At 38.4% G+C, this 27,869-nt stretch overlaps 5 protein-coding genes across 6 annotated transcripts; 1 reads left to right on the forward strand and 4 right to left on the reverse strand.

Moving 5' to 3' along the window:
- Nucleotides 1-46: 46 nt before the first annotated feature.
- On the reverse strand, nucleotides 47-4,436 carry LOC127788298 (protein LURP-one-related 7). Its single transcript, XM_052316433.1, has 3 exons — nucleotides 4,056-4,436; nucleotides 1,648-1,857; nucleotides 47-516 (listed from the first exon to the last, which is right to left on the reverse strand). The coding sequence occupies exons 1-3, from the start codon at nucleotides 4,290-4,292 to the stop codon at nucleotides 367-369; spliced, it is 597 nt and encodes a 198-aa protein (XP_052172393.1). The 5' UTR covers nucleotides 4,293-4,436; the 3' UTR covers nucleotides 47-366.
- A 261-nt stretch (nucleotides 4,437-4,697) lies between these two features.
- On the reverse strand, nucleotides 4,698-6,417 carry LOC127788292 (spermidine sinapoyl-CoA acyltransferase-like). Its single transcript, XM_052316421.1, has 2 exons — nucleotides 5,406-6,417; nucleotides 4,698-5,275 (listed from the first exon to the last, which is right to left on the reverse strand). The coding sequence occupies exons 1-2, from the start codon at nucleotides 6,359-6,361 to the stop codon at nucleotides 4,846-4,848; spliced, it is 1,386 nt and encodes a 461-aa protein (XP_052172381.1). The 5' UTR covers nucleotides 6,362-6,417; the 3' UTR covers nucleotides 4,698-4,845.
- Nucleotides 6,418-11,060: 4,643 nt separating this feature from the next.
- On the reverse strand, nucleotides 11,061-13,652 carry LOC127789960 (uncharacterized). The gene is made up of 2 exons (XM_052319133.1): nucleotides 13,170-13,652; nucleotides 11,061-11,417 (listed from the first exon to the last, which is right to left on the reverse strand). The coding sequence occupies exons 1-2, from the start codon at nucleotides 13,650-13,652 to the stop codon at nucleotides 11,061-11,063; spliced, it is 840 nt and encodes a 279-aa protein (XP_052175093.1).
- A 170-nt stretch (nucleotides 13,653-13,822) lies between these two features.
- Nucleotides 13,823-18,588, reverse strand: LOC127811792 (alanine--glyoxylate aminotransferase 2 homolog 2, mitochondrial-like). Of its 2 annotated transcripts, none has more exons than XM_052351975.1 (9): nucleotides 18,270-18,588; nucleotides 17,945-18,175; nucleotides 17,042-17,212; nucleotides 15,880-16,023; nucleotides 15,560-15,739; nucleotides 14,840-15,065; nucleotides 14,489-14,602; nucleotides 14,260-14,343; nucleotides 13,823-14,190 (listed from the first exon to the last, which is right to left on the reverse strand). In XM_052351975.1, exons 1-9 carry the CDS (start codon nucleotides 18,516-18,518, stop codon nucleotides 14,147-14,149), a joined length of 1,443 nt encoding a protein of 480 aa, XP_052207935.1. In that variant the 5' UTR covers nucleotides 18,519-18,588; the 3' UTR covers nucleotides 13,823-14,146. The 2 variants fall into 2 exon arrangements, with proteins under 2 accessions (XP_052207935.1, XP_052207926.1); XM_052351966.1 differs by having other exon boundaries at nucleotides 14,260-14,346.
- A 1,818-nt stretch (nucleotides 18,589-20,406) lies between these two features.
- LOC127797495 (protein NUCLEAR FUSION DEFECTIVE 4) lies at nucleotides 20,407-22,560 on the forward strand. Its single transcript, XM_052330453.1, has 2 exons — nucleotides 20,407-21,619; nucleotides 21,863-22,560. The coding sequence occupies exons 1-2, from the start codon at nucleotides 20,475-20,477 to the stop codon at nucleotides 22,281-22,283; spliced, it is 1,566 nt and encodes a 521-aa protein (XP_052186413.1). The 5' UTR covers nucleotides 20,407-20,474; the 3' UTR covers nucleotides 22,284-22,560.
- Nucleotides 22,561-27,869: the final 5,309 nt, after the last annotated feature.

The raw sequence follows: 27,869 nt of genomic DNA on the forward strand, positions 1-27,869 counted from the left end.
AAACCAAGGCTTCGCGGGCCACAAAGATGTCAAAACTTAGTATACATAAGTAAAAGAAGAGTAAACTTTCATCATTAGAGAAATTATAAAGACTTAAAATACATGCAACAACTAGTCTTAAGTCAAACAAGATTCGTAATGCAACAGTAATTGCTAAATGTTTGACATTATAGAAACTACACTAAAGCATTGATTGCCATTATCTTTCTCAACTTTGCGAACCCAGATTGAAAACTTCAAGAGATTGCTCAATTTATATCAGACTGCAACAATTATATCGTGGGGATCTTCGAAGCCATACAACTCTAACCAATCTCAACCAGAAGATGGAAACCAACGCTTGACTGCGTGCGAGTTCTTCTGCTGCTAGATCCATAGTTTCCTCCCATGAAAAAATATTACAACCAGAGCTGCAATGACGAAGGCGTGATCGGTGAAACCAGGAAATATTGTTAGTCGAAATCTATTCCTCCGCACCAGCACCTTCTGGATTCCAAGCTTGTACATGAGGCTAGTCTGCATGAAATATTCCAAGAAAACAAACATATATTGTGTATGATACTTGCCCCCACATTAATTGGTCTAAAAAAGTTCACATAATTAGATGTGAGACTTTAACCAAGTTACAAACATCAGAAACAACAAAATAAATTTTAATGATCATGTAATCTCCTATTACAGTGGTAGTTGTGTTATTCACGAGGACTTATCTTCATTAGAGAATCAAGCCCAGGGATTATTGAATCCAGACCAGATGTTACCAGTTCAAAATTTCAATCAAAGTCTAAGGGGGTTGGTCTGATTCTATAGACGAGTATCGCAAAATGAACTACTTTGTCCCAATTAGAAGACTTACTTTCACAAAAGAATTCTATTTGCCTAAGAGTGAAAATGCTCCTACTAGTTGCTACTCAAGCCAGATCAAAATTCAAATATAAAACAGCTCAAGCAATAGGAGACAAAGAAATTAGCAAAACTTGTGAAAAATATGGGCAAAATCTCAAGCAAGGATGAGAAGAAGGGCATGGTTTTATAACCTCAAGCAACAGATGCTAGAGGGCTTGTGCTCGGCAACAAGCACTTTGTCGAGTTCAAATTAAGACAAATGATAAAAAATAGCTCTTGTTGCAGAACAAGAATAGTTAAAGAAATCAGTATACCCAATGTTATAAAGGTAAACAAGTTGAAAGAAAATTCCTTTACCACAATGCCACCTTCAATATCTGTTTCTTACATTAGATATATCATCATTTCAAACTACTAGAATTGTTTTGACGAAATTTGCCCAGATGCAGGCCTTCCAATTGGCACAATTGCAGTTAAACCAAAAATAAATGTAATGTTTAACACGTCACACACAGCTTTCATTAGGAAACATGATTATACGAGTAGCTTGAACATTTTGAAAAGGGAACCAGCTAAAACTCATAGTTGGGCACACCCAATAAAAGCAACTGCCTAGGCACTAATATCATGTGAAGGGGTTCAGAAACAAAAGCAGAGGATAGGAGGTTCTAAACTCAATGTCATCAGGATTTAAAGTTTCTGTTGTGATCCATCCTAACAAATATTAAGCTTTCAATCCAGTCAAGATGAAACCAGCGATATCTGAGGAGGTACTACCAGCAACAGTTAAAGCATTAATACCTGAGCCACAATGGAATCACCCTTATTAATAGTGCAGGATCTGTTGAAGGGGGAGCCTTTCATCTTGAAATCAGATTTTGACTCTTCACCATTTTCACCAACAGAGAATATCTCAAACTCAGTTTCACTAACTGAATCACCTGTCCTTTCCGCTCTGAATATCATCTCCTCTTTGCTAGTATCCCCCTTGAAGCCCTGCCAAGATGCATTCTGCGATCCCAACATATCTTTCATTAGTTTAAATAGACTTGTATATGATAGAGTAAAGCTGGGAGTCCCAAGTCCCAAGTCCAATTTCAGATTTTTGGCTTAGCTATAAGCTTCAAACGAGCAACCACACCACATCACATGCAATGCACTATTAGGATTTTCAGCGAGAAATTCTAATTAGTTTTGAAGATTATTTCTTATTCCTAATATTGGTTTCCTATTTAGTGTGTAATCCTATTTCATAGTCAGTTGTTAATTGTTGCTAGGCAAAGAAACCTTAGTCTTAACAAACAAGGAAACTAGTCTATAAATGGAATGTTTGGCTTATTATTTAATGTGAGCAAATCATTTGTGAGAGACCACTGAGAGCTAGGAATTGGGTGTAATTGGGACTTGGGTTTAGAGAGAGAATATTGAGCTTTGTAGTTGTAAATTTTACTACATAATAATATTTTCCTGTGTTGTCCTAACGGCCGTAGTTTTTCCCTTTTAAGGTTTTTTATGTAAAAATCTCTTATGTTTGAGTGTGTTTAGATCATCTTGTGTTTGGATCATCTTTTTTTTTTTTTTCCTTCAACAAGTGGTATCAGAGTTTTGGTTATCGATCGCCTAGTACGCAAAAGATATGCCAAGCATGATGAAATTTGATTTTGAAAAGTTCGATGGGAAGATCAATTTTGGCTTGTGGCAAATACAAGTCAATGATATCTTGATCCAATGCAGGTTACACAAGGTGTTGAAAGGCAAACCAACTCTTGAAGGCTTTGGAAAATCTAGTAGAGCAAGTCTGGCAAATGGCTCCAAAGATTGTGACGCTGGAAGTTCGTCTCTCAATTTTGTGACAGATGAAGATGTTCTCTAAAGAGTGAGACACATCCTCATGGCATGTCCCTAGACCACCAAAGTTGTCATGAAAGAGAATGTGATACTTCTAGAGAGTCCACAGAGTTTACACACGGGCATTGGCTTGGCGTTGATGCAAGGTGGGTGGTGGAAAGGATGTCGATGGCTAAAGAGCTCCCAATAAAACCAAGCATGGGGGTTGCACCATAGTTTTTCAGCAAAGTATTTTTCGACATTGTGTCGTGAAAATCTTAGGCGGTATATGCTTAAGTGGTTGTACCTTTTATGGTGGGGGTGTGGTAATCTTAGTGATAAAGATCATGGTGATTATCGGTAATAGATAGTCATCATTGTTGTTGAAAAATAGATGTATGTTTTTAGGAATTCTCGTTGAGATGATGGTTTGTTAGGATTTTCAGCGAGAAATTCTAATTAGTCTGGAAGATTATTTCTTATTTCTAATATTGGTTTCCTGTTTGGTGTGTAATCCTATTTCATAGTCAGTTGTTAATTGTTGCTAGGTAAGGAAACCTTAATCTTGACGAACAAGGAAACTAGTCTATAAATAAGATGCTTGACTTGTTATTCAAAGTGAGCAAATCACTTGTGAGAGACTAGTGAGCTAGGAATTGGGTGTAATTGAGACTTGGGTTTAGAGAAAGAATATTGAGCTTTGTAGTTGTAAATTTTATTACATAGTGATATTTTTCCTCTGTCATCCTGACGGCTGTGATTTTTCCCTTTTAGGGTTTTCCACGTAAAAATCTCTTGTGTTTGAGTGTGTTTGGATCATCTTGTGTTTTTTCTCATCTTATTTTTTTCCTTCAACAACTACAGTTGCACAATCTTGATCAAACAATTAAACAAACAACTGATGAAGACGACTGCAGAACATTTACTAGTAGTGTAAGAATGAATATGCACAGAAAATGCAGGTGTGATCATAACCATACACTGTTTGAACTTTTGTAAACAGTCCAACACTGGAAATCACATATGCGCCCCCCCCCCCCCCCCCCCCCCACACACACACACAACATAATCAATGTTATCAATGGGGAAATTATGAACTATCATTTCTTCTCCTTTTGTTCCAATCATTGTGAACTATAATTCTAATTCTATTTCTCTATTCAATCCTTTCACGCGAAATCCGTCCGTTTTCTTCTCCTTTTCTAACCCTTATTCGTAGTTCCCATAATTTCCCCTAACCCAAACAGACTACAAACGCAGAGAGCAAACGAATTGAAGGCTACATCGCCTATAACTAATTCCATGCACGCTATTCGAAACCATGAAACCAAATTTCCATAAGGTGTGGAGAGAGAGGGAGAGATGGAAGGAGAGAAAGTTACGGGGTTACGGCGGATGTAAATGAGGGGATTTCCAGAGGCCTCAACAAGGAGTAGCGTGTGATCCGATTTTGGAAGCTGGTGCTCGACTCTGAAGACGAGATTGCCGGAGGCGTCTGTGAACCTAATACCTTCTCCCCCGCCGGCGCGGCCGAGTGTATGAACGCGGTGTTTCTTGGAGATAAACAGATCGATCGGTATTTGCGCATTGGCCCGGAATTCAGGGGCCGAGGTATCCATAGACTGTATGCAGTCTCAGGTACGGATACAGGCGGATGATGATCCCACTCTCAGATTGTCAATGAAAGATGGAGTTGCTCTCACTGCAAAATTGAAGGAAAATTCAGCATAGTGGGGCGAGACATTTTCTGTCTTAAAATGATCGAAGGATCAGAAAATTCTAATTTTGAGGATAGGAAACTGGTGGGACCCACGCCCAAATAAAATAAAATAAAAATCTAACTTAATTAAATTCTACTTTTTTTTATTAAGAATATATGGTTAAAATTTAATTTTTATTTTTTAAAAAAATTACATTTTAATGATGAACTAAATCCTAACTCTCAATTCTTAATCAAAAAATTAAAATTTAATTAACATGACCTTGGGCTCAAAATAAAAAGAGAGGAAAATTTTGGGTTCCCGTTGGAAAGGAGGATCAAGGCATCAAGCTCCGTAATAATCCACTTAGAACAGTCGATTGAAACCAAGTTTATTGATTACAAAACGCTTGAACAAACAACACGATCTGATCGCTGGTTGAGGCGAGAGCATGGTCATGGTCATCTTCGAGCTAGAGGGCATTCATTTCTTCCTCGAATTTAGCCATGGCAGCTCTGGGGAGAGAAACCAGCAGCCTGAGCCCACCTTTGGCGGCAGGATCCAGGCTGCAAGGAGGCAAAAGAATACACACTTCAACAAACGCGACGATGTTCAGGAGAACTGGCACAATATTCACAGCCCCCTTCCACCCGAAGTCCACTTCTTCCAGCAGACCCAGCCGCCTCCAATCCGTCAGGATCGTCGACGCCGCCCCGCCCTCAATCTTCATCCTCTGTTGCCTCACGGTCTCCAAGAAGCTGAGTGTGTTCACAACGTAGTCATTGTTAGAAGCACGTTTCTTGGACTCTTTTATCATCTTTGCAACGTTGGAGAGAGGCCCCTCGTGCAGGTCCTTCACTGGCAACACTGATGGCGAAGACAGAAAAGCATTTCCGTAGTACCTGTCAGAAAAGATGAACGATGAAGTTGAGAGAGAAAATGTTAAAATACTGTATTGTATTGTATTGTATTGGATGTATACAACCTAAATAAGTAATAGACGAGTATGAGAAGATTACAAAGAATATGTACCCGGGAGGCAGAGGTGGATTTGTTATGTTCCTTATCCCGACAGCCAGGTGGAAGATGGATTTCCCATCTGGGTTCAGCTCAAAAGCTCTGATTCTAGACCTCCAAACATAGGCGCCAAGAGCCTCAATAGTCGTGAAACTGAAACTTTCATCCAATGTTTCATTCTCAATTTCCGTCATCAAACTGTTTTTCAGTTTGATTAGACCGTCACTTGTGATGTTGAACAATCCATGGACAAGATCAGTGGTTGGCCAGTGTGGTGAAGCTGCCATGGAAGCTGCGTCTGCTAGGAGTGTGATTGGGTCCCCACTGGGCTTCCCTGCCAGTCTTTCCCTCTCCCAGACAGGTTTCACTGACGGTTCAGTCTTTCCGCTAGCCAGTTCAGCCATGGCTCGGAAGAATTGTGCTGCACCAGTGCCATCGCAAACAGAATGCGATAAGCCCATGCCAATCGTAAAGCCTCCACAAGAAAACTTAGTCACCTGCAGAGCTAGAGGGTGGTAACCGTCGTCACTGTCAGTCTCTGGATAAAAGAGAAACTGTTTTGCAGTTTTCGTGTCAATCCCATCAAAGTAACCGAGGGAAGAGAGCTGGCAATTGGCTGTGGCCTCAAGAAAAGGCACCCCATCGGCGTTACACTTGATCCGTAGAGTTCCATCACTCTGCCTCTTGAGCTTCCCGGCCAGGGGATAGTAGTAAAATAAAACCCGGGAGAGAGCCTCTCTGATCAAGTGAGCCGGGTCAGAATCAGCGCCGTTAGGATGATTGGTGTTTGCTTGATAGACGTAAATGGTTTGAGAGATCTGCTCGAATACATAATCGTTGTCAATGGTCGAGAGAGAGAGAACATCTGAAGGGGTGGCGCTCGAGGGTTTAACCAGTATAGCATCCTTCTTGACAAGGAAGAATGGCATATCATGGTTTGCCGCCATGGAAGAATTGACAGAGACAGACATATATTAATTATATATGCTGCTAGGAGAAACCGCTGGGACTGAAAAGCTTAGGAGTGATTGTCACATATTTATAGTGAGCAAGGATTAAGACCGACCCATTTAGGTCCCCACCCACTACAAGAAAATTTAGTGAAAGATAGTGATGAATCAAATGAATGAGTAGTTGAAGAGTTAACAACCATACTTTTGTGATTGAGTGAACTGGAAGCAACTAGAATGGAAATCTCCTAGCTCATATGGAAACCTACATACAATGACTGTGGACGATGATAGACAGATGAACCATGAGATTGTCCCCACGCCTCGCACGAAGCTAACTTGCGAAGTTGGCTGTTCTGCACTATTTCGCCAGTTTCCACCCAACGAGGCTTCAAATAAAATAATTGGAGAGAGAGGAAGAGAATATACTGCACCAAGAACAGATAATCAATGGCTTCCTTATCCAAAATCTCAAGGCAAAAATTCCACTTCCAAAAGACATTATTTCCAGTTGGAACTTGGAACGCGTAAATCATGCTGGGGCCAGATTCACCCCCTTTTTTTTTATATAAATAATGTATTTTTTCGCTTCGAAATGATAAGGCCGGTAAACCGGAACACAGGAAGTCAACATCAACCCAACTTGACAATAACCAGTCACAATATTGAGAGTGCAATTACAGAAAGACTGCCATACGTACAGATCCATGATGCAAGCATGACCTTTCTCCTCCTAAATCGTGCTGCTGTGAGTATGAAGATAAAACTATCAAGGAAATTTCACCTAATGGACATTATAATTAATCCAGAGAAGACTAAAAGAAAGTTAGATACAAGCAATCAAACCCATAAAAGTTATACAAATCCTGAAGCCATTGCAGCAGCAGCTAGCAGGGGAAGGACTGCATAATTGACCTGTTAGTATTCACATCTATAGATAGAGATGATTGGTGAGATGAAATTCTTGTAGGCTGTAGCCATAGAGATGATTCAGATCAAATAGACCATCAGCTCTGCTAGTTAATGACTGTTAGTTGCTCCAGCTAAGCATTCTCCATATTGTTAATATGACAACAGGTAGCACTATTAATACAAGATAAATCCTTGGGTGCAAAAGATGAAATCCTTCACGTTAAGAGCCCTTCACACACTGCCCGACGCACGTGGGAGGGGTAAATTACGGTACACGGCAGTCCCCAAGGTAGGAGGTACAGTGCATAGTGCCTACAAAGACCCACCCCACAAGAGGATGAAATCCCTCACCTTAATACAAGGTAAGTCCTTGATGAGAGAGAGAGGTGGTGTCTCATCATCTCCTTGCTGTATATATAGCATTTTATGTCATAGATCTGCATAAACATGTTGTTGGTTTTGACGTAGAGAAAAACATAACACAAAGGCTGGAAGAGCTGATTTCTTTTGATTCAAAACCATACTTAATAGAGATTATATCCAAGATTTTCAAACACATTACCAACTCTACCAACTCCTACCTGCAGACATGAAGCTTAAATTAAGCACATTCACTCCTTCTACAAAAAATAAGCTTAAATCAAGATTCACAACTTGTCAAAAATATCTAAATACATCTAGTTTAATCAAAAAGATTTTTCCTACAGTGACAGAAAGCTTGTCACAGCACCATCACTCCTCCTTGGCAAGTTTGCTGCTAACTCCAAGCATCAATCTTAGCTGTTCAAATCTGGTTCTTGGTAGTGCCTTGGTCAGTATATCAGCCATTTGAACTTCAGAGCTGCAATGCATCAGATCAACTTCTTTCTCCTTCTCTGCTTCTCTTATGAAATGATATTTGATTTTTATATGCTTGGTTTTTCCATGAAAGATTGGATTCTTAGCAATTGCAACTGCTGACTTGTTATCACAATAAATCTCAGTAGAGTTCTTCTGTTCTTGCTTCAAGTCAACCAATAACTTTCTTAACCAAATAGCTTGATTTACTGCTACTGCAGCTGCAATATACTCAGCTTCGGTTGTGGATTGTGCCACAGTATCTTGCTTCTTCGAGCTCCAACTGAACACCTGAACCAATTAGGAATACGAAACTAGATGTGCTCTTCATATCTTCATTTGAGCCTACCCAGTCACTATCAGTGTAGCCAACCTGTTTTAATTCGGAAGCTTTTCTAAACCAAACTCCATGATCTTCAGTTGCTTTCACATACCTCAACAACCTTTTTGCAGCTCTTAAATGCACCTCACTTGGTGCCGACATGGATCTGGATAATAAGCTTGCTGCAAACATAATATCTGGCCTTGTTGTTGTTAAATACAACAAACAATCTATCATACTCCTATAGATTCCCTCATCAACTTTCTCAGCTCCATCTTCTTTAAGTAATTTTTCATTTACTACCGAAGGAGTGCTAATAGGTTTACAATTCAACATTCCAAACTTCTTAAGAACTTCTCTAGCATATTTCCTTTGGCAAATGAAAATTCCTTGTTGGCTTTGATGAATTTCCATGCCAAGGAAATAAGTCATAACTCCTAAGTCAGTCATCTCAAACATCACACCTTTGCTTCTTGAATTTTTGTACTAAAAGGATGCAGCTCCCTGTCACCAAGAGATCATCAACATATAAGGAAACTATCAAAGTTTCTTTATCTTCCTATTTCACATACAAAGTTGCTTCACTATTGCTCCTGTTGAACCCCAACTTCAAGAGGTAATCATTGATTCTGTTATACCAAGTCCTTGGGGACTGCTTTAGGCCATATAAAGCTTTCTTGAGCAGATATACTTTATCTTCTTGCCTTTTAACAACAAATCCTTCAGGTTGTTCAACAAAGATCTTCTCCTCCAAATAGCCATTTAGAAAAGAAGATTTTACATCTAATTGGAATATTTTCCAGTTTTTTTGAGCAGCTAGAGCAAGCAAAAGTCTAATAATATCATACCTTGCCACTGGTGCAAAAGTATCTGAGAAATCCACTCCAAATTGTTGAGAGTAGCCCTTCACCACCAATCTAGCTTTAAGCTTGTTAATAGAGCCATCTGAATTCAGTTTGGTTCTACACACCCATTTAACTCCAATAACTTTCTTGTGTTTTGGCATCTCTACCAACTGCCATGTTCGATTTTTCTCAATCATCTTCAGTTCTTCTTCCATGGCCTTCTTCCATTCACTTGAATTAATTGCTTCATGAAAGCTATTGGGGGTTCAATTGCTGCAACATTGCATCTCGCATAAATGTCAGCAAGTGATCTGTCTCCTCTCATTGAAAACTCTTCATCAGAACTTAATTCCTCTTGAATTATAGTTGCATCTTATTCGTTGGGAGAACTCCCTTAAAAAAGAATCTGCTGTGAAGTTTCAGCAACATTTTTGTCCCAATTCCAGGCTCCAAACTCATTGAATTTCAAATTTATGTTGGTGATAACCTTCCTTATCTGGACATCGTAAATTCTATAACCCTAGGTATTGCTACTATATCCCAAGAAGACACCAGGAATTGCCTTTTGATCTTACTTGTCCCTCTTTACCTCTGGAACAAGAGAATAGCATAGACAACCAAAAATTATGAGATGCTCCACATTTGGTTTAACTCCATTCCAGACTTCAAATGGAGTTTTTCCTTCAAGTGCCTTCGTTGGAAGCTTGTTCAAGAGGTACACAGAGGTGTTGACTGCCTTTGCCCAAAACTCCTTGGGAAGATTTTTTTCAAACAACAAGCATCTTGCCATCTCCATAATAGTTCTGTTCTTTCTCTCACTCACACCATTTTGTTGAGGAGAGTAGCTAACTGTAAGTTGATGATGAATGCCAACCTCCTCGCAAAATTGATTGAATTTGTTAGAGGTGTATTCAGTCTCATTATCCGATCTCAACACTTTAATCTTGCCACCACTCTAATTCTCCACTAATGCTTTGAATTTCACAAACACAACAGCAACTTCTGACTTCTCATTTAGAAAGAAAACCCAGCACATCCTTGAAAAGTCATCTATGAAAAGAATGAAGTACCTACTGCCACTCAGAGAAGGTGTCCTCATAGAACCACAAACATCAGTATGAATCAATTGCAATTTTTCAGTTGCTCTCCAGGCTTTATTAATTGAAAAGGGCAGCTTGCTTTGCTTGCCTAACTGACACACCTCACACACACCAACACATTCATAAATTGCAAGCATATTTATAGCTAAACCTTCTTGATGCATGTGTTTAAGTAAAGCATAACTGAAATGAACAAATCTTTTATGCCATAGGAAAGATTCATCAACAACACCAATAAACGCATGCATTTTTGTCGTTTTCCAATCTAATGGAAAACTTTTATCTTTCATTTTTACTGTGATAAGTTCACAGCCAGCAGGATCAATAATAGTGCATGATTTATCTTTGAACAACAGAGTATAATTATTTTCTAGTAGTTGACCCACACTAAGCAAACTTTGATATATTTTGGGTACAAAAAGAACATCAGGAATGAATTTAGTACCTGATTTTGTCTCTACTGCTACTGTTCCTTTGCCTTTAATATCCACCAACTCACCATTGCCAATTTTAACAGAGGACACGTAAGACCTATCCAACTCCTTGAATGCTACTGAATTTGAACTCATATGATACGTGCGTCCACTGTCTACCAACCAAACATTTGTATTAAATTTGTTGTTATAATAGGCAACAAAAAGTTGCTCTTCTTGGTGTTGTTGTTGGCTTTCAGCTACTTGAGCTTGTTGGCTCTGTTGTTGCTGCTACTGAGTTTTGTTCTTGTAAACTTTTTCCATATAACCAAATTGTTTGCAAGATCTACACTGAATTCCTGGTCTGTACCAGCAATATCTCTCAGCATGACTAGTTCCCTTACAATGTGAGCATGGAGGATATTTTCTTCTTCCTTTTCCCTTGCTTCCTTCTGATTCTTTCTTCTCTTTCTCTTTTCTATCACTGGCTTGCTTCCTCTCCCATTTATTGGACCGCATTCCTTCTTTATGAGCCACCCTAAATGCACCTTCAGAAGCCTCTTCTTGCCTTAGAGCTCTTCTTTGTTCAACTCCTTGAAAAGCATTAGCTAACTCTGAGAGAGTGAGTTTTGAAAGGTCTTTGGAATCCTCCAATGAAGAGATTTTTTATTCAAATGTCTCAAGAAGAGTGGCAAGAACTGATGAGAGGTCAATATTTCCTAAATCTTAATGAATTATATCCCCATTTTGGTTTTATATTTATGCTTAAAATAAATAATTATTTGCATTATATATTATTACAGGATGAAGCAAGGAAGTTGACTTCTACAATTAATTAGGGGCATAAATCGAAGACGTTGGATTACCCATTATTGTTGCTCAAATTCATGGGCAAACTATGGAGTCTGGAGGATGTTTCAAGTGCACTTGGCCCAACTATCAAATAGAATCCAATATAAGAAAAGCCTAAGATCAACCAAAGGCCCAAGACCAATCAAAGGCCCAACAAAGCCCAATTTGAAGAAGACTTTTATTTGTTTTGTATTTTTTTTATAAGTGATTTACCACCTAAAGTCTTTTGTATTCTTATGAGTAGTCCACCACCTAAAGTCTTTGGTATTTTTTGTCTTTTACCTAATTTTCTTCCATTAGTTAGGTGAATGTTTTGTGAGTGTCCATTAGATATAATTATGTTTAGTTGAATAATTGTGTGGTTTGTATTGCATCTTGTGGGCTATAAATAGCTCACTTGGGTGCATTTGTGAGAATGTTGTTATTACTTGAATCAAAGTTTAGTTTTGTTCTTAGAGTTTCTCTTAGAGAATTGCTCATATTCTCTCTCTTATTTTCTCTTGTAATCTTACTTCATTTCTTTCTTCTTTTAAATTCTTATGTCATTTATTGTTACTTTATTATTCACCGCCTAAATGACCGGTTAATTTCTGTCTTTAAATTTCTGCAATTTTAATTCTTGTCTTTTAATTATCCACCGCTTAAATGGCCGGTTAGTTTCTGCTATTTTAATTCTTATCATTTAAATTCTGTTATTTAAATTACGCCATTTAAATTCTTGTCAATTAACTTTTAAATGAAAATGAGTAGCTAAATCTAATATTGTGTTAAGGCAAGGATAGTACTGTCCAACGCCAATGATTCCCAAAGAAAGCTGCGCTTTAAATGAGTAACATTAATTTAAATTTCAGTATGAATGTATTTTAAATTATTGGGAAATCACTAGGTTTGGATTGGAGCGTAAGCCTAACTTAGAGCTTTCATATCACGCATGAGAGTTACTAGAACTGGAAATGCTATCATACCCAAACTCGGATGACTAATTTAGTTATTTTGTATATTAATTGTAATTAAATTTATGGTAGTTACTTAAATTAGAATCCCGCATATCACGTATGGGGATTGTTTAAATTAGAACTATCATCATCTCTAATTGCATTTAGTAACAAACCCTCATAACTGAAATTAAATTAATGTTACTAACCTTGTTTGCTAAAATTTGAGAATCAATGGGTTGGTGCTGAAATTGTCTTAACTCAAGTGCTATCCAATTTTATATCCTTACATTAAACATTTATTTCAACTTCTACCTTGCTTTATTTTCTAGTATTTGTTATCTAAAAAAAAAATAATCATTAAAAAAAATCCTATTATCAATCCATCTAAATGCGTGAGCGTGTGTGTGACATTCTTTTTCTTTTGCCATAAATAAATCTCTCAGTAGACGATCTGGACTCATCCAGAAAATATAAATTTAAATTTGGACTACAACTGCACTTGTACACTGACGAGTATAAATCTCTCACCTAAATAAAGAAAAAAAAATATAAAATTTTTATTGTATTTTGTTTTGTGTTTTAATTGCAGGGTGGGAGAGCAGCCAAGAACCTTCTCAACTATCCTTGATTCAGGAAACTCATCTCCAAGCAGCCTAATCTGATTCACTACCTTCACTACTCTATTCATGTATTCCTTTACAGATTCAGAATTCTTCATTTTGAGAGTTTCAAACTCTCTTCTCAAGTTTAGCAGCTGCATCTGCCTATTCTTTTTAGTTCCTTGGAACTTCTTTTTCAATCTGTCCCAGGCTTCGTTAGCTGTTTCACAAGCCATAATTCTTGTGAAAATGCTCTCTGAGACTGCTTGATGAATGCATGACAGAGCCTTAAATTTCTTAGCCACTTGCTCACTATGATGTTTCACTTGAGCTATGGTTGGATTGTCTGGCAATGGTGGTGGATCCCTACCTATCTCGACCACTTCCCACAAATCATATGCCTTTAAATAGGCTGCCATTTTAGCACTCCAGATTTGGTAGTTCTCTCCTGCAAATTGTGGTGGTAGTGAAATGGAAAGACTGTTGGCTGCCATGGTTTCACTTCTGGAATTTTTTGCAAAGAGGTTCTGTGTTTTGGTTTTCTTAAGGGTGGAGGACCTTACTAGTTTTCTTTCTTTCTCTCATAGCCCCTCTAAGATCAGAGAGCTCTGATACCAAATGTTGGTTTTGATGTAGAGAAAACAAAACACAAAGGCTGGAAGAACTGATTTCTTTTGATTCAAAACCATACTTATAGAGATTACATCCAAGACTTTCAAACACATTACCAACTCTACCAACTCCTATCTGCAGACATGCAGCTTAAATTAAGCTCATTCACTCCTTTTACAAAAAACAAGCTTAAATCAAGATTCACAACTTGTCAAAAATATCTAGATACATCTAGTTTAATTAAAAAGATTTTTCCTACAGTGACAGAAAGCTTGTCACAGCACCAGCACATGCCAACTTTAAGCTCCCAGCAAGTGTTTATTGCATCAAGATGCTGATGATTAAGCAGCCATCTTCGACCATTTAGTGTACATCTTCACATCTTTGACATTGTGTAGTCCATCACACCCACAAGAAAATCTACAATTGTGCAAAAAGCCAAATGAATAGATTATTAACAGCAAGAGGAGGATGACAAAGAAAACATACCAGCATCTTCCTTGGTGAAGCAGAGTGGAGGAGTAATCCTAAAAACATTCCCATGATTCCCACCTTTGCCTATCAACACCCCCACTTCTTAAAAGAATTAACAAAAAAAAGAACAAAGTCAGTCATAATGTATGTGCGCATTTGCCTATCAGCACCCCCATTTCTTAAAAGAATTAAAAAGAAAAAACAAAGTCAGTCATGATGTATGTGCGTGCATAGAGAGAGACACCTTTCATCTGTTCCATAATATGCAAAGTTTCAACCTTGGCTGGAGTTTTTAATTCACGATCAGTTACAAGTTCAACTCCTAGCAAAAGACCTCTTCCCCTGACATCCCCAATAACTGCAAAAACAAGTCACGCCTTAAGAGCCATTCTTTAGATATTTTGAGAAACTAAACTACTAAAAGTTTACAATGGTTTGTTTGCATTTTGTTGAGTCCTGTCATGCTCATATTTTTATATGACATGAAAAGGATTAAAACCCTTATGCACATATAAATCATCAATTACATCAGCATATACAGATTTCAGATGGATAGTTTATATCTGCTTAAAATCAGAAAAGCGAGGGCATATACTTTCATGTTTGTCCTTGAGTGATGTCAGACGCTCTTTCAGATATGATCCCACAGTCAATGCATTCTCTTGAAGTTTTTCTTTCTCAAGTACTCTCAGCACTGCTAGCCCTCCAGCAGTGGACACAGGATTCCCTCCAAATGTATTAAAATAGACATGATAAGTCAAGACCTTTGAAATCTCAGGAGTGGTTACTACCGCACCAAGGGGAAGACCATTTCCAATGCCCTGAGGAACCAAAGCAAAAGAAACCAAAACTTGAAAAGCTAGCAAGCAAACCATGCCAAATAATCATCAGAATTTGTGACAGAATGACAATCATAGGGTGATCATATTTCACAAACAAGAGTATCTAATATTGGGTTACTCAGAAAAATAAAATCTGAGCTTACTTTACACTTGCTTAGATTGGCTTCAACTTATATTTCATTTGTTAAATATTTTGAGCCAATTCACATAGGTGGTATTGAGCGTTGAGCAATGTGAGAACTTGCTGATCTACTATAAAGGGTAAATGGTATTTCACAGCCAATACCAGACATACTTCCTCAGAAAGTTGTAAACTTCCTTCTCGTTCTAATTTTTTTTTTTTTTTTTGTCAACATGAGAAGATGTGCCAAGAATCCATAAATGCCACACAAACCATACAACCATGAAAGCAGCTTGCCCTGGAGTTCCGAAAAAGAATTGGACCAAAAAGAGAAGAAACTAAGATAATCTACCTTAGCCATAGTCACGATATCAGGTACAACACCATGGGCCTCAAACCCCCAAAAATGGCTGCCAGTGCGAGCAAAACCTGACTGGACTTCATCAGCAATACAAAGACCTCCTGCCTTTCTGATGCTGCTATATACAGCTGGCAAGTAACCCGGGGCCAACTCCAAAATTCCACCCACACCCTATCAAATATGCAACTTGTGCTTAGAGACAGAGAGAAGAGAGGTTTATTTGATCAAAATCCAAATCAGAGGATAAATGTGTGAATTAATAGATGCATCTATCTATACTATGCATTATTTGTGTCTAATTAATCAGGTACCTGTATAGCTTCTGCAATAAAGCCCGCAACACGACCACATGTTCCATAAGAAATGAGGTCTTCCACATCTTTTGCATATTTCAGTCCATCAGATCCAAAGACACCCCTATATTGATCTGGGTTTAAGGCATGGTGAACTCCAGTCTGAGAAGCATTAAAGTCACATGAAAAAATGAGAATATCAAGGCAAATAATCATTGTTGTTCTATATCTTTCTTGCAGAAATGTAAGGGCTACAGACTTGGTTTTACTTGAATGCCAAGAACTAGTTGGGATGCTGATTAAAAGGCTAACCTGATATTATTTAGGGATACAATATTGCAATTTGTAAAACGTTTGATGCTAGAAATCATCCATTTCCTAAACTCCACAAATGTAAAGCTAATAAATATGTATGTCCTTAGCCAATATATATATATATATATATATAAGTGTCCCAGAAATAGTGCAAACCTTTTTCTACATAATCAAGTTTCTGAGTATAAAGAAATAAATATCACGGGGCTGAGTGGCAGTAAAAAAGAATTTCTGGCATTACTTGTTGGCTTTGAAGTATTATGAGTTCCTGGGTTGCACGTAGAAGAATAAAGTCATACAGTGAAATGAGGAAGTCAAATTGTATCTTAAAAAAATAAATTTGAAAAGAAAAATAACAAAAGAAAGGAAAGAAAAGAATCCCTAATCACTGGTAAAAGGTTAAAACCTTGAAATTTAGATCTGTTCCATCATTACAAGGCGTATTGCTAGCTCAATTTTTCAAGTCATCAGACAGAAATGTTAATTTACAATGTGAAGACACTTGTATTCTGTGAGTAGGACATTACATATAAATGCTTGAGCTATTTATGCTATTGCAACATAGAGTCAAAGAAAAATAAGAAAAAGATAATGAAAGCGGGGTGTAAGAATAAATGATCTTAGTTTCATAGAGGCAATAACTTAAAGGGACCCTATTATATCAGATTAAGACCTGACTCCACTGACCAGTTCCTAGTGAAATAATATCATGCCACAACAGAAGTCTAATTGACCAAATTCAGCATTGCTAACTTCTTTGCTAGATGTTTTATGTAGTAGAGCATGAACTATGAATTGCTGATAACCAATTTGTACCACAACAAATTGTCAACCACTAAATGACACAAATCTGATTCGTAGATACCTGTACAACATTGAATTTGTAATTACTGTGGGCAGTAGAACCCATGGCCCCAGATGCATTGCCATGGTAACCATTTCTAATTGAAATAATATCATGGGAGCCTGAGTACAACCGAGCCATCATCAGAGCCAACTCATTTGCTTCAGTCCCAGAATTTGTGAAGAAGACAACCTAAAAACAAATGATATCTCAGAACTTATTAAATTTGCAGCAATACAAAGAAGTAAACTATTAAGTTGCCAAATGTTTGGAAAGCTCAAACTATTGGGAAATTAGTAATCAATGTACATAAATCTATCCTAAATCATGATTTACATGCAGGTCTCTTGCGTTAAACTGAACAAGCAAAGAACGAACCAAGGTCACAAGGACGAACAGATGAAAAAATATAGGTGAGGGACTCGAACAGTAGCATAGTGTTGAGTTATCAGTTATCCAAAAGGCTAAAATTTCTCATGACAAAGCCTCAACAATGCATGCAAATACACTTGGAGCAGGGCAGATTAAGGTTTATGGTGGGACCATTGCCCAAAAAGTTTGGTGTTAATTTGCTGTTGGTGCCAACTTTTCTAGAGATTTATTTCAAAAATAAACAATCGCCAGTACAGATATTTGATTGAGCAAAATTATCGTCAGAGAAGAAATATAATTCCAGTATAAAGTATAACTATATCTAAAAAACATTTGTAAAATAAGTTTGAAATTCGAATGTTCCTAGTAAATTGTTTGAGCTCAAGATGTCCAATCAATATGCACGTGGCTATAGATCTTTTAAGTAAACAGAGGAAAAGACAAGTGAAGATTTAACAATACCTTTCCGTTGACTCCACACTGATATTCAGTTATATTTAATACCAAATATATATATATATATATGATAATCAGAAAGTGCGAACGGGAGACCTTGAGATCGCCAGGCAGCTTGGATGCCAGTGCAGCTGCAAATTCGGCAACGGCCGCATTTAGATAAAGGACAGTGGTATGCTGCAATCGCTTCGTCTGATTGACAATGGCGTCCACTACGTCAGGGTGACAATGGCCGCACGAAACGGCGGCGATCCCTCCGAATGCGTCGAGGTACCGACGGCCGTTCTCATCGAACAAGTACTGCATCTTTCCGTCGACCAAATTCAACTGCAAGTCACAATTCACAACCTCAACACTGCATGACAAAACAGCGCCAAGAAACCGACAAAGACACACAAGAAAGAGAAGGAGGACGGCTCACGGGGTGAGAGTACAAGTGGAAGGCGGCGGGGCTGAGGTGGCGGAGGCGCATTTCCATGATATCGGCGGCGGAGGGGCCGGTGTAGGGCGGAGGAGTGTAGTCGAAGGGGGGCATTTTGGGGATTGCACGCTCGGTTTCTTGAAGAGCCTCGGTGGAATGTTGCTTAGAGGTGGAGAGGCAGAGGCTCCTCGACAATGCATTTCTTGCCGTTATAGCCCTCGCCGTCGGCAGTGCGAATACGTTCTTCATCTAATACGAAGAAGTCGATGATTCCTAATCTTCCTCTTTGGCGGTGGGATTTGCCGGGTGGCCGAGAGAGAGAGGGAGGGGTTGGCGCGCGCTGTGGTTTCGTGTTTTTGTTTGTTTTTAGTTCCTGCCAGTGCCAGTTGTTCTGACTTTTGGGCCTGGCCCAGTTCTTCGAACCAAATTGGGCCAACAAGGGGAAAATTCACCAAGCATAGCAGGCCCATTCATTAGAACCAGAATCATGAACATGATTCAATTCATGACCCAAAAAATATCAAATTTTCGTATGTCTCCGAATTTGTTTCTAAAATTTCAATTATATCAATTCACCTGTTAATTCTTAAAAATCTGTTGCAATATCATCCCATCGTCTAGTAGAGTAGAGCTAATAATGCTGAAACCAACTGCAGTCTGCAGTTATTGCATATATGTCTCTGATATTATTCAGTGTGACGACCATTCCTATTTCCTTCAACGCCCAAAATTGGATAAAAAAACATAACGAAAACAGCAACATCGTGGCTGAAAAAGTTCTCAAGACGCAACGAATTTATAATTATGGGCACTGGCAGCCCTTGAATGGCTGGCTGGCAACTGACAAGTGTAAGTGTTAAAAAGAGTTCAATTTCTTCAAACAACTCCCAAACCTGCAAAGAATCCAAACCCAATTCCCACACGGCTTTCGTCGTCCCCTGATTTTACGAATCCGAACCCGCAACCTACGCTTAACTAACATTGCGGAATGATTTGCGTTTGCCCGCCCGACAGAGAAGAACCGAATGGGCTGCTGCTTGTGCTCGAATTATTGTACATTCACGAGATTAAATAGGAGAGAGTCAGAGATTTCGTCGCTCATTAGGACAATCATTCTCCTAATTAGGCTCTTCATCATTTGGTTCCTTCATTTTGATTTATCATAACGATTAATTTTCATCCTTTTAATCATTGCTTATAATAATTAACAACCCTGAAGAAGGGCAAAGTTATGACCAAAACTTGTATTTTTTTTTTTTTTTTTTGATATTTAACAAATTGTTGGGTTGCTGACTTTGGACTTGGAGTGGTTACAATTAACACCACAAATAAAGAATAGTAATTCTTATAATTAAAAAATATTAGCAAAATAATAGTATAATAAATAATTAAATGTAATATAATAAGAAGAGAAAAAAGGGGTTGCAAATATAATATAATACAATAAGAAGAAACAAGAACAATTATTACTTGTTAACAAATCCAAACAAGCTAATCATATATTATAAAACTCAAACTCTACTCATTTCTTAAATGAATTTAGAAATTAAGTTTAGATTTATTTATTTAACAAAATAAACAAATTCTAATAAAATTAAGTTTGGAGCCGTTGATGGGGACTCTGAAAAACGAAGCATTTTAACAAAATAAACATGTATGGTATGGATATCCCTTTTTTCTAAAAATTTGGCAGGTTTTCACTTAGGGCACTTTAATCCATTTTCAGCAAACGTCAAGAAGCGCAGCGTTATGATTTGCCAGAAGTAACCAACCATGTAGCTGCCTAAAAGGCCAACACCCACCACCTTCCCTCCACAAACCAATTGAAGTTAAAGTTAATGCGTATAGTTATGATATTAATGAGTGTCTTAATAGCTGCTAGTGGCCGTAATGTTGGGGCAAATCTAAGGTACTTCTAGGGCATTTCTGTTACTTTTAAATTGCATTATTATTATTATTATTGATATGTACAATATATTGTAGCCATACCCGTACGTAATATTGACGTTTATGTTACGTACCCACAAAAGATAGCCTCGTTATTAACAGGTGATGGCCACCAGAAGCCCACATTTTCGGCTCACCGCCAAACCCATTCTTGATTCTTCGACAACAACCACCCCCCCCCCCCCCCCCCAGTCTCCAGCATATATAATATACCATTTCTGATAAAATTAATATTGGCAAACTTCAAAGACTAATATAATGGCCCTTCAATGGCTGAGCTTGGTGGCCACCATATGGCTGCAATCCATCAACGGGACAAACTTCAACTTCCCATCTTACTCATCCCAACTCAAGCGACTCCTCTCTATGTCCCAGCTCCAACTCAACAACCTCGCCTTCGCCTCCGACGCCGGCAAGCTCCTCGGCTTCTTGGCCGGCATCGCCGCAGTCCACCTCCCCCTCTGGCTAGTCCTCATCATCGGCTCTCTCCTCGGCCTCCTCGGCTATGGCTTCCAGTACCTTTTCATAATCAACCGCATCTCTTCTCTCTCTTATTTCCAGGTTTTCTTGCTCACTGTCCTGGCCGGAAACAGCATTTGCTGGATCAACACGGCCTGCTACAGCCTCGCCATTCACAACTTCCCGTTTGATCGCCAGCTCGCCGTGGGGATATCAACTGGGTATCTGGGATTAAGCGCAAAAATATACACTGACATAGTCGACGCCGTGTTTCCCTCTTCTCCGACCGACAGAGCCGAGGCTTATCTTTTGCTGAACTCCGTTTTGCCTTTGGTGGTTTGCGTTCTAGCCTCGCCGATCATCCGAGACATAAACAGTGGGAAATCCAGGAGAATGGAAGCTGGGTTTCTTGTAATGTTTGTGATAACAATAGCCACCGGAGCGTACGCGGTGGCCACCAGTTTCGGTCCAACATCGAGTACTGGGTTGTCGCCATTAATGATCTTGATTGGAATGGCAATGTTTCTTCTGGCTCCGCTTGTGGTTCCGCTGGCCGAGCAAGCCATGGAAAAGCTGCAAAAGAAGTGCTGGATAAGGAGAGATGAGAGAAGAGTGCATGATCTGGATATAGATGAGGTCTCGATTGATAACAGCTTTGAAAGGGGAGAGGAAAATGGGGGCAAAGAGGGGGAGCCCAGTAGAGAAGTTCATGAATTCAGTGAGAGGGAGGAGATTGGAGCGAAGATGATGCTAATGAAGGTGGATTTTTGGCTTTACTTCTTTATTTATATGTTTGGTGCCACGCTTGGGCTGGTCTACTTGAACAACTTGGGACAAATAGCTGAATCTCGAGGGTTCGACAGAACTTCTTCTCTGGTCTCCATCTCTTCTTCCTTTGGCTTCTTCGGTCGCCTCCTCCCTTCTCTCCTCGACCACTTCTCCAGGTAACATTCCTCTAGCATCGATCATCATCGCTTCCCTAGCTAGCTGTCCTTGGCGACACCTGAGTGCAACAAGAGAAGGTCCGGTCACGCCAAGTCTAATCTTAATAGACTCGGGTCCGGGTCCGGGTCCGTACATGTTCTTTCTGTCACTCATTTGTCCTTGACTTCTTTGTACAGTGCATTTTGTACGAGTATAGCATGAATATGGATGATCTTAATAAGCTAAGGTTTCATTTATGTCAGGAGCAAATCCATTGGTTCAAGGCCAGCGTCCATTGCGGCAATGATGGCTCCAATGTCAGGTGCTTTCTTCTTGCTGCTCAATGGCACCAACCTCTCCCTCTACATCAGCACCGCCGCCCTAGGTCTATGCTCCGGCGCTATTACTTCCATCGCCGTCTCCACAACCGCCCAGCTCTTCGGGCCTAAGAACTTCGCGGTAAACCATAACGTTGTGGTGACCAATATCCCAGTTGGGTCCTTTCTCTTTGGCGATTTGGCAGCTCTGCTTTACCGCCAACACAGCAGGGAAATAGGTGGAAGATGCATGGGCACGGCATGCTACCAGACCACATTCATCATCTGGGGCTCTATTTGCTTTCTCGGAACTTTACTGGCTTTAGTTCTACATGAAAGAACCAAGAAATTATTCTCGCATAGCTAGATAATAGGAGGATTAATGATGATTCATATGCTAATTAGTAAGACTTTCCTTCAGAGTTTCTAACATATATATATATATATATGGCTCTAATATGGGGAGGTTTTCGTGTACTAATTCAATACGAATACTATGATTTTAACCCATCAAAATTGACGATCTGTTCTTTTCACACATATTTGTAATGTCAATGTAGTACTCAATTGTAGTGCTTAATTGATATATAGAGATTTGAGTGGTGGAATTGATGTCTTGGATTATGAAGAATCTTTTGGGCTGCCCCTGTACTTGCACTCTCTTGTTTGTTTCTTTGGTTGATGGGATGAATATTGAACAAATAATTAAACAAGCGCAGAACAAGTGCCGTATGATTCACGGCGTACGTTATCGAGTTGCTCGATCGTTAATGTGATGTTGAGGTGACAAGAAACTAGTTGTTAATCAAAAGACTCATTGTATATATATATATATATGTATAATAATAATAATCATAAAAAAAAACTGTATGTAATCTGATCGTGATATATATTATATATGGTAAGATTAAACGTCCAAAAAAAAAAGATCAAGCACAGAAGATGATGGGCATTCATCTAGGCGTCATGCTCATCAAAGCGTGACCGTTGGCGGGTTGCCTTTCTTTGTCAGACAAAAAAATTAATTTAGAAAAAAGTGCATAAGGTAGGACACGTGTGCACATGGCAGGGTAAGGCAATTAGGACCCTCATATAACTAGGACCATGTCACGGTCTTATTAATTAGGATCGATCGTTGTTAATTTGGACTTTGGTCATGACATGGACCTAAACAGCTAAATTGCTTGTCAATAAATAATATGGGCAAGCGTGGACACCGCAAGACCTCGATATCTGTCAAATGGAATGGAAGACTCCAGTTTCATGTGTAAATCATACGCATAACCATATATAGCTCAAATTCGTATATTAGTTACAATAATAAAGTCAAAATTGGTCAGTGAGCACAGGACTCACCTCAGAATATTGCAAAATAGGACCTCAAGACAAAATACGATATCTGTAAGCATCCCCGTCCGAATATTCCAATCACCCAAACTACTTGAACGGGAGCACCTACGGAAGGGAAAAGAATGAGACACAAGACCGAAAACTACCCTGACATATATACACAAAAATAAGAACAACAGAAACGAAGTTAAACACATGCATGCACTACGGGTACCCCGCTATCACAGCGGTCACATGATAAATAAATAAACACAAACTCCTGTGTCAACATACACGAGACTCGAGAAACGACCTGGCACAATAAAAATGATAGAGTAAACCCTACTCAACTATCAGAGTTGAAAGGGATTGACGGGACTACCTGTACACCATACCGACTCTGCTGCTAAAAGCTGACTTTCTTGCCCATGGCCCACGCTGCCACTGCCTGGAATGATGGAAAAACAAAGTGAGTCGAGAGACTCAGCAAGCATAAGAGAAGAAAGGCTGAAGGCTACACAAAACCAGAAAACTCTCCCCAGAATAAACTCTCAGGTACACACAAGCCATGAGACGCTACAACACAATAGCATAACATAATAAAAGCACATATCGGTCCTTGGGGCCCACATAAGACACCTGGCACTCAAGTCTCATACTAACCTGTCGCTGCCCTGGACGGTAACAAATACCTCCAGCAAATCTGTGCGCGCCATCCCGAGTCAGTACTCCCGCCACCCGTATGTCCGTGTCGGTACTCCCGACACTCGTCTATGTCGGTACTCTCGACACTCGAGCCAGAGGCTCCCTCAGAACGGTACTCCCGTCTGAGAACTAAATACTACCAGTAACCATGTAATGCACATAGCAATGCAATAGCGTAATGAGCATCAACGTGATACATCGGCGCCCATACATCCAGGCATCAGGCCATACTCCGCCCACATAGTAAACCACATGCGATGCATATACCCGTGCCGGATGCAACCTGACCAAGCTAGAATGTCCGTGTCCAAGCATACTCAATAAATGAATATCCCAACATGCAACCCGTACCCATGTGCATATCAAATCATGAACAGTAATATAATAAATCTAGACGTGTAGTGAATCATATACTGGTAGAGCTAGTCAGCAGTGCCCGGCACCGGTCAACGGCCAGTGACAAGGAGTGTCCACCCGACGGTCCACTTTAGGGCCATACAATAGTCTACCCCAACGTCACCAACAACTGACCCCTGCCCTACTGCTCGATAGTTTTAATCGAACCATAAATAAATCCAAGAAAAATCGTAAATAAACCCGCACGTCTAGGAACCTAATCCCCAAGCTGAGTCCAACATCATTCCCAAATGGAGTGGGGCGCGGTACAAACCCCCGTAAGCTCACAACAAATAAAACTCGAGTTGTCTCGGATTTAATTTAAATTAAAACAAATGAATAATAACTCAACAAATAACACTAGGTGCTGAATTAAAGTAAGAGAGGGCATAAAATACGAGAAACTACGGAGTTTCTCACGGGAATTAAAGATCACGAGGAGAGGGTTAGGAGCTTGCTTTTACACGGCCGTTCCTTGCCTTTCTTGCATTCCCGCTGCGAAGTAAAACGTTTAATAGCGATTAATAAAACCGTGACTCGCATTAATTAAATCTAACCGTGTAATATAAATAATTTAATCGCCTAAAATCCCACGTAGGCTCACTATAAGTAAAATCCCAATAATTTCCATAATTATTTTAAATTAAATAACGCCAATAACATCCTCAATTTATATATATAATTAATATGCGATATCGAAACGAGTTAAAGGAAGACAAGAGGTTCATAAAATAAAAGGAGATCGCAAAGGTAAAGGAAGCTCGCCTCGTTTAAGCTAATTACAGCGTTCCCACGCTTGAATATCACCAAATTAATACACGCTGTAAATTAATATACAGTCCCAAAATTAATAAAATTGGACCCAAAACAAAATTCTAACCGTAGAGAATATTTATTACATATCTATTTACTTACCAGAATAATTAAACCACGATTAAACTTCATTTAATCTCAGATTTTCTCCAAAATTTCCTTCTTCGTGCTCACTGTGCGCGCTTCTTCTCCTTCCAATTTTTTCTTTCTGTTTGTTGCTTCGGAGACGCTCGATTTGGGCTTAAAAATGGCAAAAAACGAGTGGCTAGAAGGCAGCCACGTGGCGCAACCAGCAGTCGTGCAAGCTGCCACCGCCTTGCCCTAAAACGACGTCGTTTTGGGGCTAGGCTGTTGATTAAAATCAGCATTTCTCCCCAGCCGTGCGCCTGCTCCCCTCGCTTTCGAACCCACACCAGCCACCTGCACACGCGCACGCGCACGCACAGTCGCTCGCGCCACACGCCTCATTCAACCTATATATGTCTCTAATTAATTTTAAACCCATCCTAGCTCAATTTTGCAAATCACATTTGAACCCCCACAGTTTCCTTTAATTGCACATACGCCCCCAAACTCCAATTCCTCTTATTACAGTTTTACCCTGAATTTTTCAGAAATTCTACTAAAACAATTTATTTTCCTATTTTCAAAAATACTTCCAAATTACTAATAATTACTATTAACACCAATTAATCATTTTTCTTAATTCTCCAAATACCCAAAAAATTTAATAATTATTAATTGTTCCTGACCAAATTAATAATTATTTATTTAATTCCTCAATTTCGGGATATTACAATATTTCAATAATGTTAAGATAAGATAAAGCATTATTTGAACTCCTAATTTTACAACTTAAGAGTAATTTTCATTTTTTTTCCTATAAGCAAATTATATTGACATAAAAAAACTACAAAGTATCTACAAATTATGTTAGGGTATTTCCAGAGCAACCACAAAGAAACAAAACCAATCCATAATGAAAGATACAAATTAACAAAGGTAATACAGATCTAATCTTGCCACATATAAATTAAAAAAAAAATATGAAAATAATGTTAGTTCATCAAGCTAGATCAATAAGAATTGAATCCGCTGCCCTAGAGCCCCTTTTTTTGCTCTTTTCAGTGCATTCTTCTTCTTCCTCTCCTCCTTCAACTGGAACTTGGATTTCATAGACACATACTCTGAATCGGAGCTATTTGTCTTGTTTGATGCAAAATTCTGGTCCTCCACACAACTTCTTTTACTTTTATTTTCAATATTCATCTCTACCCCATCCACAACTCCACTGTCAATAGAAAATGTCAATTCCTCAAGCGAAGGAATATTCATATCATCTTCCATTAGAGAACAAAATCTATTCTCTATCACTGATCGCACTGCAACTAACGGAAGAGGAGCGGCCTTGTATATGCCATCAGCAATCGCAATTAGGGATGAGTCACTACAAAAAATCAGTGTTTTGGCGATGAAAAATTTCGTTGATAAAACATTAAAATTCATCGCTAAGTGATAGAATCAGCGACGGGGTTGTACCCGTCACTAATTAGCGACGAGATTGACCCATTGCTAAATTTAAATTTTTTTATTTAATTTTATTTTTATTTTTTAGCGATGGGTGTGAGGCCATCACTAACTTTTAATTTTTTATTTTATTTTTTAGCAACGGGGTTGACCCCGTTGCTAATTTCGTTGCTAAATTTAATCCCAAAATTCAAAATTCAACGCACGCCAGGCACCGCGACCTCCCTTCATGTGCGCCACGTGACTATGCCTCTGCTCGCCACATGGCAACGCTGGGATATTACTCCCCCAACTATTATTCTCAATCTTTTTATCGGATTCGAACCCTCAACCTCTCATGACCAAATTTTGCGCACAACCCAGTCGATCTGAAAGCTTTCTTATTTATTGTTATACATAAAATATATTTATAGTATTCTCTTCCAAATATTTCAGAATTATATTTATACATCAAAATTTCTTAAATTTATTTAATAATATTAATTTTAATATTAATGTTAGTAAAGGGAAATGAATATTAATTTTAATTTTATTTTATTATTAATTCAAATAAAACTTTATTAATTATTATATTAGCAGTGAAAAATTATGTTTTTATTTTCATTTTAATTTGTAATATATTTAAAAATTATTAATTTAATTTTTACTAATATTAATGTTAGTAAAAATTATTATGATATGTTTAAATGTAAAATTTTTAATTTTTACTATTTTTTTTTATTTTTCCCTTGTCACTATATTTTGATTTTTATCTTTTAGCCACGGGAGCACCCGTCACTAAATTTAAATTTTTTTATTTAATTTAATTTATTTATTTTATATTTTTTAGCAACGGGGTTGACCTGTTGCTAAATTTTAATTTTTTTTTATTTTTAGCGATGAGTTGGCCCTGTTGCTAAATTTTAATTTAATTTTTTGTTATTTTTTATTTTTTAGCTACGGGTTTGAGCCTGTCGCTAAATTTTAATTAATTAATTAATTTATTTTTTAGTGACGGGGTTTTTCCGGGATTGGCCCATCGCTAAATTTTATTTTATTTTTTTTTTAGCAACGGGATTGGTCCCGTTGCTAAATTTTAATTAATTAATTTTTTTTTAATTTTTTAGTGACGAGATTGACCCTATCGCTAAATTTTATTTTTTTATTTATTTTTTAGCGACGGGATTGGCCCTTTTGTTAAATT

This window comes from Diospyros lotus, chromosome 1 (assembly GCF_014633365.1).
Source record: "Diospyros lotus cultivar Yz01 chromosome 1, ASM1463336v1, whole genome shotgun sequence".
Taxonomy (NCBI): domain Eukaryota; kingdom Viridiplantae; phylum Streptophyta; class Magnoliopsida; order Ericales; family Ebenaceae; genus Diospyros; species Diospyros lotus.

Excerpts from the sequence above, each read along its gene's own strand:
- LOC127788298 (XM_052316433.1), bottom strand. The coding sequence starts at position 4,292 with ATGGATACCTCGGCCCCTGAATTCCGGGCCAATGCGCAAATACCGATC. Across the intron at positions 1,858-4,055 it reads TTTACATCCGCCGTAACCCC|AATGCATCTTGGCAGGGCTT; the intron begins GTAACTTTCTCT and ends TTGGGATCGCAG. Across the intron at positions 517-1,647 it reads GTGATTCCATTGTGGCTCAG|ACTAGCCTCATGTACAAGCT; the intron begins GTATTAATGCTT and ends TATTTCATGCAG.
- LOC127788292 (XM_052316421.1), bottom strand. The coding sequence starts at position 6,361 with ATGTCTGTCTCTGTCAATTCTTCCATGGCGGCAAACCATGATATGCCA. Across the intron at positions 5,276-5,405 it reads AATCCACCTCTGCCTCCCGG|GTACTACGGAAATGCTTTTC; the intron begins GTACATATTCTT and ends CTTTTCTGACAG.
- LOC127789960 (XM_052319133.1), bottom strand. The coding sequence starts at position 13,652 with ATGGCAGCCAACAGTCTTTCCATTTCACTACCACCACAATTTGCAGGA. Across the intron at positions 11,418-13,169 it reads AATCAAGGATAGTTGAGAAG|GATTCCAAAGACCTTTCAAA; the intron begins GTTCTTGGCTGC and ends TCTTCATTGGAG.
- LOC127811792 (XM_052351966.1), bottom strand. The coding sequence starts at position 18,518 with ATGAAGAACGTATTCGCACTGCCGACGGCGAGGGCTATAACGGCAAGA. Across the intron at positions 14,603-14,839 it reads ACTCAAGGACAAACATGAAA|TTATTGGGGATGTCAGGGGA; the intron begins GTATATGCCCTC and ends TTGTTTTTGCAG. Across the intron at positions 14,347-14,488 it reads TATTATGGAACAGATGAAAG|AAGTGGGGGTGTTGATAGGC; the intron begins GTGTCTCTCTCT and ends AATTCTTTTAAG.
- LOC127797495 (XM_052330453.1), top strand. The coding sequence starts at position 20,475 with ATGGCCCTTCAATGGCTGAGCTTGGTGGCCACCATATGGCTGCAATCC. Across the intron at positions 21,620-21,862 it reads CTCCTCGACCACTTCTCCAG|GAGCAAATCCATTGGTTCAA; the intron begins GTAACATTCCTC and ends CATTTATGTCAG.